The sequence below is a fragment of the Musca vetustissima genome, unplaced genomic scaffold (genome assembly GCF_032173495.1).
Source record: "Musca vetustissima isolate MV318-11 ecotype Yass unplaced genomic scaffold, APGP_CSIRO_Mvet_v1 utg1991, whole genome shotgun sequence".
In the NCBI taxonomy this organism is placed as follows: Eukaryota; Metazoa; Arthropoda; class Insecta; order Diptera; family Muscidae; genus Musca; species Musca vetustissima.
In genome coordinates, this window is record NW_026885101.1 from 35,088 (window position 1) to 44,364 (window position 9,277).

The 9,277-nt window shown below is 36.5% G+C and overlaps 1 protein-coding gene across 1 annotated transcript; it reads right to left on the bottom strand.

The window, feature by feature from the left end:
• Positions 1 to 425: 425 nt before the first annotated feature.
• On the bottom strand, positions 426 to 1,402 carry LOC133332214 (angiotensin-converting enzyme-like). Its single transcript, XM_061540596.1, has 2 exons — positions 1,382 to 1,402; positions 426 to 1,319 (listed from the first exon to the last, which is right to left on the bottom strand). Exons 1-2 carry the CDS (start codon positions 1,400 to 1,402, stop codon positions 426 to 428), a joined length of 915 nt encoding a protein of 304 aa, XP_061396580.1.
• Positions 1,403 to 9,277: the final 7,875 nt, after the last annotated feature.

The window sequence follows — 9,277 nt, forward strand, 5'->3', positions numbered from 1 at the left end:
AAGATATATATTGACTTTGCTGCACCATTTGCATTAAATCGCACGAAAATATTTATGTGAGCTATATCTAAATTTGGACCGATTTTCAAGAAACTTGACAAACATCAGTCTAGACCTAATTCATTACACTATGCCAAATTTCGTGCAAATCGAAAGATATATAGGGATATTGGTACTCAATTTACATTAAATCGGACGAAAATATATATGGGAGCTATATATAGACGGACATGCGTAAATCGAAAGTGATTCTATGCATATTCTCAAAAGGAACTATGTGTCTATCTCGTTTCCTTTTGCCTGTTGCAAACATATGCACAAAGACATAATAACCTGTACCACAGTGTCGTGAAGGGTATAAAAAAAATTACACACCTTTTTATAGTCCTTTAAAAAAATATTCTTAAAGAAATCCCTTGATTTACTTACTCCGAAAATGCTGGAAAACCCATAGATTCAAAAAATCCACCACTCATCTCGATTAAATCCATTGGTTTCCATCTCTTCCCTCTGAGCTCCGGTAAGAGGTTGGGCATTTTCTTATGCGGATAAGGATTTTCTAAAATCGATTCTTTCTTCCACGACTGATAGAGAGCCTGTTCTAAAAAGTGGTGGGGTATCAAACCTGAAGGAGGTATTACTTCAGGTCCATATTTCATCCTTAAAGCTTCTCTCAAATGGCCATGTAATTCTCTGTAAAGCGGTTCAATTGTTTTCATATATTCTTCCAAATTTTCGAGAAAATTCGGATTATCATAACGTTCATACCAAATGGCTGATGGCCTTGCCGAAGCTTCCATTGACAAATTTAGATAATAATCTACATAGAAATTCAAGGCATTTTTAATTTCATCTGGCAGATGATTGCGCCACTCACGCCAATACCACTTTATTTCATCGGGATCATTGCTATTGGTAATAATCGGTTTTATGTGTCGTATATAGGATATCAATTTACATTTGTTGGGCCTGCTACGATCGCAGGTGAATTTTTGTTTTCCCACTGTTCTCAAAATGTAAGTGTGTCTCCGGAATTTCATTGAAATTTCGGGATATTTTAGATCTCGTAATAATATTTCAAATTGTCGCTTTAGCAGAGGATCTGCAAAATTTTGCCAATCGAATTTTCGCATTGATGCCAAAAGCGGTAGTAGGTCATTACGCAGTGCCACTTCCGCTCCCACCTCGAAATCGGGATATAAACTCAATTTCTTTGCCGTTTGATGATATTTCATATCCAGCGTCTCCATAAGCTGTTGGGCACATGACTCACTTAAACATTCAGCCCAAATGGTGGGGAAGAAATATAATCCCAGTAACTGAAACAATGAGGGAAATATTTCAGTTTTTTTATAAAACTTGGTTTAAGAAATTCATTTACCGCGCAAAACCAAAATCTCATTGCGTCCCGTTTGTTTTGATTTCAAAATCACAACTGAAATTTAAATTTTAATCATTTTTTTTTTTTTTGAAATCTGTATGTAAAAATTTATTAAATCAACAAACACAAAATACTATCAAAAACTGAAATGCCGGTCTTATCGCCTTTTGCAAACGTCACACCTTATCAAAGAATTGAGCCTGTATTTGCTTTCTCCCACTGGACAATTGATATACGAGGTTGGTTAAAAAACGTAGGCCCTTACTTACGCTCAAATGGTCGGATATTTCGTATATTAAGTTAATTTTTATGAAAGCCGAAAAAATCAAAGGCTATCAAAAGTCGTGGATTTTTTTAAATTAATTTGAATTACCAAACATTTCAGATTCAGATATATTGAAATAGGCTTATCACAAAGTTTGCTTAAACGCAACCCAATGCCATAGCTTCCAAAAAACTCTTTTCAGGGTCACCAAGGCATCGGCACTTGGGTATTGATAAGACGTCATTAGTCTACGAGTATGTATAATCGGAACAATGGAAGTGTGCAACAAAAAATATATTACAACATAAATACTTGCACTTGAAAATATTTCTAATTTAAAAATTTCTTTTTATACCCTACACAACTATGTTGTCAGGGTATTATAGCTTTGTGCAGCCCCAAGAGTTTGTAACGCCACGAAATATTGATCCTAGACCCACCTTTAAGTATACCGATCGTCATATCTCGACTAGCTGAGTCGATCTAGACATGTGTGTCCGTCCGTCCGTCTGTTCGCCTGTCCATTATAATTTGTAAACACGATACAGGCCACAGTTATGAACCTATCTTCACGAAATTTTGCATGTAGGATGGGTTCGGCCCAATGAAGACCCCCATTGTTTTTGGCAAAGATCGGTTAATATTTAGGGGTGAAATGGACCAAATACTTAATTTTTGTCTGTTTTTCTGGTCGCTCCAGAGGCCGCAATAATGGCCCAAACATCGCGAATTTTTACATGGAGAAGGGGATCGGGGTAAAGAATAAGCATGCCTGTTTTTATAAAGATCGGTCAATATTTAGCGGGTCAAATGGACCCTTACTTTTGTATGAAAAATTACAAAATTTGTATTCTAGAGGGTATATATTTACTCCTGAAGGACATAGATCCGGTAAATTGATAGTATATCCAAGAGGAGTGTTTGACCTTCAAATTGATACCAATTATATTGTAGTATGTACTCGGATGTGGGAGTTACACTTACATATTTACATGTGCTTATGCATTCATATATTATTTAGTACCACATTACCACACTAGAGGGCGAAAATATAGCGCGCTGATCGCTTTTAAATTTTCCATGAGGATCCAGGAATGGTCAGGGACAACGGCTACAATTTTCGGTGATGATCGGATAATAATTTTGGGATGAATTGGACCAAAAACTTATTTTTTGTGTTTTTTCGAGTCGATCTATATATAGGCCACAATTGAATGTCGAACACAAACCAAATTTTGAATCGAGGTACCCCCCCCCCCCCCCCCCCCCCCCCTGGGGAATATCGGTCCACTTCTTCTGGTACCTCCACACAGGGGCTAGGTCTAAATGCGGCTATAGTTCATTATCGAACCTTATATGGGGGCTATCCGAAAAAATGGATCTATATTCATAATTTTTTGTAAGGAGATTTGGTACCTATTAAGAACTCAAAATGCTAAATTACAGCTAATTCGGCGGAAAATACGATCAAAACCCCCAAAATACTGAAAATTAGAAGGTACCGTTATATGGGGACCACCAGAAAAAGTGGACCTATATTCATAATTTTTTGTAGAGAAATTTAGTACCCAATAGGAACCCAATGTAGCAAATTTCAGCGAATTCGGTTAAAAAACGCGATCAAGAACCCCAAAATACCGAAAATTGAGGGGTACCGTTATATGGGGGGTACCAGAAAAAATTGACCTATATTTATAATTTTTAGTAGGTTTATTTGGTACCCAATAAGAACTCAAAGTACCAAATTTCAGCGAATTCTGTTGGAAAACACGCTCAAGAACCTCAAAATACCGAAATTTGGGGGGTACTCTTACATGGGGGCTGTCCGAAAAAATGGACCTATATTTATAATTTTTAGTGGGGATATTTGCTACCCAATAAGAACCCTTATATGGGAGCTATGCCTAAACGTGGACCGATATATCCCATCTTCGAACTTGACCTGCCTGCAGACAAAAGACAACTTTGTGCAAAATTTCAGCACCCTATCTCAATTCCTTCAGAAGATAGCGTGATTACAACAGACGGACAGACATGGCTAGATCGTCTTAGAATTTTACCCTGATCAAGAATATATATACTTTATAGGGTCGGAAATGAATATTTCGATGTGTTACAAACGGAATGACAAAATTAATATACCCTCCATACTATGGTGGAGGGTATAAAAAGGAAGAAAAATAATTTACAAACAATTTTTGTTGTTGTTTTTTGTGATTAAAGAAAAGTCTTTATTTTTGATGTCCTTATTTCCTCACTGGAACATCGGAATCCGAAAATTCCAACGGTGTTAGAAAGAGTACATGTCTGGCTCTCGTATGAACTAGGATTATTGACTTCGCTCTAAAATTAACAAAATGGCGCACCTTTGAAAAAAATATTTTTGGAAAATCGCCGATTTTTGACCAAAAACCAAGTTAATAAATAAAGAAGATCTTCACCGATTGGCTTTATCCTAGTTCATACCATAGATATACACTCACAGAGAAACGTGTAAAAATTTGGAATCGATTGGGTTATTAGTTTTTGAGTTATCGTGCCCGCCATTCGCAAAAGAGAAAAACGCGTTTAAAGTTTGAGAAGCCCATTAGCCGTCATTTGATGCTGACACAATAAATCGGCTATATCTTCAAGAGTTCTTGAGATTTTCACTTGAAATTTGTTAGGGACATTCTTGAATTAGTGTAGATTCGAATTAAATCAAAAAAATTGTTGACCCCGAGAATGGGGGGTCCCCTTAAAAATTTATATTAGAGGTTCATCTTAACCACAAATGAGTACTTAACCACATACTTATAAGAAATTTTTCAAATGACTTTCGGACCAATAAGCGTGTACTATTGAAGTAATATATTTCAAAGGTCTTTCCGACTGATACGCGTAAATTTATAAAACAATATATAAAAGAGCTTAGTGTTAAGTGAGTGAGTGAGTGACTAACAGATCATCGCCCAGACGAAACGGCTGAAGCTAGAAGCTTGAAATTTTGAGTGTGGGTTGTTCTTGGTGTGTAGGCGTGAGATAAGGCTGAGTTTTTGGAAATTCGAACTAGAAGGGTACGAAAAGTACTAAAATGTACCAAATATGGTACCCTTTGTATTAGGCGAACGGGAAGAGCTAGAATTCTGAAATTTGAAATGTGGGTCACTGATGGAAAGTTAGAAAGATGTACAAAAGGGGGTTTGAAAATTCGAACTAAAAGTGTACGAAAAGTACTAAACTTTACTAAATTTAGTTCTAATTGTATATATATTGAAGATGTATAGCTAGTATTCACGATTTCCATATGAAAAATTTTTTTGTATTCCCTTTCCGCATACGAAGTAGCGGGCACTTTGCTAGTATAACAATATTTTTCAAAGAATTTTCAGACATTACCAAGGATTTTTGAAAGAATATTTTTCAAATGACTTTAATACCAATTAAGATTTGAAATACTACCTGGATTTTAAAGAATAATTGTAAGGCCATATCAGCGAAAAAAAAACGTGAGTTTTTGAAGAATAAATTTTCAAATTTGTATTTAGCAGAGAATATTTTTCAAAGACTTTTTTCTTACTATTTCAAATATATATATATATATATATATAAATATATTTACAAGAGATAAGACTACTTACGAAGAGCCTATCATCAAGTACTAATTTATTTACGACATGGATTTCAATAAATGTTTTAATAAAAAAGATGACGATTTTTAAATAATATTTGCTATTACTCTTTCAATTTAGATTCCATTCAAACCATACATGAAATTGAAATCTTTGTGTTAAATAGTTAGTTAGTTTGAAAAGAGGGGTGGTTGAGACCACCACATGTCCATTGTGGGACATACACTTAAGCCATAGAGTGGAGGCCTTTTGTGCGCTCTAGGAAGGAAAGGTATTTAGATTGGCATTTTTCTTAGATTTTTGTTTGGTCTCCCTATTCTTCTAGGAATTCTGTATTTTTACAGAAGTGTGTTTTCCATTCACACCCCCTTAGGTCATTAAGTTCAGGAATAGTGTCGTTTTTCAAGAATTGGGTTCGGATGCATGCAAAAGCCGGGTAGTGGCATAGGAAATATTCCAACGTTTCGTTGTCTTCCCCACACGCTCTGCACCTGCTGCTTCCCGAACACCCAATCTTGTGTAAATGTGACTGCAGGTTAAGGTGTCCTGTCAGAATGCCTATCAGTCTGCTTAGTTCTTTCTTGTTTAGCGTAAGTATTTGCTTAGTCTTATCCTCATTTGGGTCTCCCCATAAGATTTTTGTGTTTTTTCCAATCCTCTCGTTATTCCAGAGTGTTTTGTGCGCCTCTTTCGCCCATGACCTCATTTCTAGACGTGAAGCGCTATCTCGTTTCCTATGACTCCTGAGTGACCCAGTACCCATATTATACGTACAAGACCGTGTCGTGAGAAGTTGTTTATTGTTTTTATGCATTCCAGTACAGTTTTTGATGTAACTGTTTTGGATGTTATTGCATTAATAGCATGTTTACTATCTGTCATGATATTTATGTTATTATGCCCAGAGTTAGAGCTTAGCCATTTTAGACACTCCGTTATAGCTTGAACCTCCGCCTGTAGGATCGTGTTGTGATCTGGCAGGCGAAGTGAGATTTCAGTCCCCGGTTCTTCAATAAAAAGTCCCAGTCCCGTCTTTCCCGCTAGCCGGGAGCCATCCGTGTAACAACAGTTTCCCGGAGGCATATGTGCTAGTGTTCCGCTGTTCCATGAGTCTCTGTCCGGTATCAGAATTTCACACAATGTGATTACTCTTGTTTCAGGTATTCGATCTGACTCAAAGTGGTTAATTGAGTGTCCGATCGTAGCCTGTAGTATATTTTCGTGCGGTGTGTAGTGTCCGTTGTCGATCCACTCGTTCATGGCTTTAAGTCTTAAAGCTGCGATGGCCGCTTCGTATTTTATTTGGATGTCAACTGGGTGTATATACAATATAGTTTCCAGTGCCCTAGTTGGTGTTGTCCGCATTGCCCCGCATATGCCTAGACAACAAGTTCTTTGGACTTTCTGTAGTGTGGACAGCAATAGGCAATGTAATGTAATGTAATACATTTTTTGCCTATTGCTGTCCACCAGACTACAGACGCGTAAGTTAGAATTGGCCTAATAACGCTCTTGTAGATCCAGTGTACCATCTTTGGGTTGAAACCCCAATTAGGGCCCACGGCACTTCTACAGAAAGACCAGCATCTATGGGCCTTTTCGACCCGTTGATGTATGTGGTCTTTCCATATAAGTTTTCTATCTAGGATGACACCCAGATATTTGACTTTATTTGATATTGCTATCACTTTGTTTTGAAAAATTGGTTCTTCATACTGTTCTATTTTTGTCTTTCTAGTAAAGAGATATATTTCCGTTTTGTCCGGATTCACGTTTAGACCCCTCGGCTTCGCCCAATTAAAAGCGATATTTAACGCCGTTTCAGCCTTCCTGCATAGTAAGTTAGGGTTCGGTTAAGTTCATTAAGAGACTACTGATAGTGGTGACCCACAGGAGTGGTGACAGTATCCCTCCCTGCGGTGTCCCCTGTCCTACTTTGTCCCTGATAGTAATGACTTGTAAGCTACAGTTTATCCATCTGTTCCTTAGCATATGGTTGACCCAGTCTATAATTGCCTGGTCAACACTGAAGGCTTCTAAGGATTGGATAAGTGTTTCGGTGCTGACATTATTAAAGGCTCCTTCGATGTCAATGCAGATAGTAGTTTTGAAATAAAGTGGACCGAAAACTTATTTTTTTGTGTAATTTGGAGCCGATCTATAGGCCACAATTGATAGCCGAACTTCACAACACAAAGGGTGAAGGGAATCTAGACAAGTAATTAGAAAGGCTGTATTGAATATTAGTAATATTTGTTGACCTCTAGTCCGTTAAGAGGGTGCAAATATGGCGAAATATTGCCCAAACTCAGAACATAAAACCATAGAAAGTTAGACTTTCGTGGAAGTTGTGTAGGGTACCATATGGTTGGCCCCGTCCGACTATACTGCTCCGCTCACTGGTTTATTTTATTTTTTCAAAGACGCTGTTTTAAAGTTTCAACTGCTAATCGGAATTTTTTCTACTGTGCACCATGTTCATTTTCCTGAATTTTCATAGATTTTGAATATAGAAAGACAGCAGTCAGTAGTCAAAGCATACAATTGCTGAGGCTAATAAATATATTGAGATGACTTGACGTGTCAGTTATGTCTCTTGACGCCCTAAGAGAATGTTTTATATTATGAAGGGCATATAAAGTTTGTAACACTTCGTTCATCGGAAAATTCATCGTCGATTTAATAATGTCCGCTAGTCTTTCCGTTTGTTGTAACGATATTGTTTTCCCAATGAAATTATTTTCCCATGTTTTGAGGTTCAGCTTTATCCGTATCTCCTATAATGTTATCCTTCGAACAACTGAATTGAATGTAATTCGTTAGTTTTACAGTCGAATTGGTTTTCCTCATTCGTAGTGCAAAAATTCTCTTAGAGAAAACAATTTTAGACTTTTTATTATAGTCCATTCTTATGGCTATGAATGTATTTGTACTATTCTACGACAAAAATGTCCCTCTTTGAAACATCTACAAAATAATACCTTGATCACACAAGGGTCAAAATGGTTACAATATAATTCGAAGTATCCGATTTGAACCCAACTTTGTACAACTTAGTATGTTGCCCATACATGTATAATATTGCAAAATCAATGCTTACCGCAATATTTTCACCAAATCTAGATCAAGTCTAAAAAATGAGAACCATCGGCCCGCCCCTATTGGTATTTCCTCCGTGAAATATTAAAATATGTATATCTAATATTGAAGATCTCTCTTTGAAAAAAAAAAAAAAAATTAAAGTAAATGATGAATCCTGTGTGGTCTAAATATCGTAGCTATCGGCAATATAGGTCCATCATCTTAACACCAACACAATCCATAATATAAGAATATATATTCGGACACGTGTTTACTTTCTCCCGTGTGGTCTCTATATAAAGACAATGTCTGATTTTCGGCCTTTTAAGGGTTATAGCAACATTTTCTAATTCTGTGTCTACACATCCTTACATAAATGATCGTGATAGGTTTACTTTTTGACAATGTTTTCAATTTGTTGTTAATTTGTCATAATTAAGCGGATGTCTCATAATATTTTTTTTCAGAATAAAATTCTATGTCGATATAGTCTCCAGTTTGTCTGTTGAAATCACGATTGATTTCTACTGAAATCACGATTGATTTCGCAATATTAGTCCACTTATGAGGAGAAACTCGTCACAAAATATTTTTAACCCTAATTGGAACCCATATATCGGTGCCGTCCTATTTTCGATATTTCTTTGAACCAAAGGCGGTACAAATTTTCAATATTTATAAATTCAATATAAAGCGAATGGTACGTTCGAATTGATCCAAATTTTGCATATCGTAATATTTCCCACAATCTCAAATCAAGTTCGAAGGTGGGAATAATCGGTCCACTACTTCTGGTACCTCCCCCACAAAAGGGTCAAAATTATGCTTAAATGCTTTTTCTAATATTATACGAATGATTCAAACTAAACATTGCACAAATATTAGGTTGGGGAAAAACATGCTTCGGAATGTCCGATATGTACCATTTTGTTGTACGAT

Coding starts and splice junctions, on each gene's coding strand:
- LOC133332214 (XM_061540596.1), bottom strand. CDS start 1,402: ATGAGATTTTGGTTTTGCGCG. Junction 1,320..1,381: donor TGAGATTTTGGTTTTGCGCG/GTAAATGAATTT, acceptor TCATTGTTTCAG/TTACTGGGATTATATTTCTT.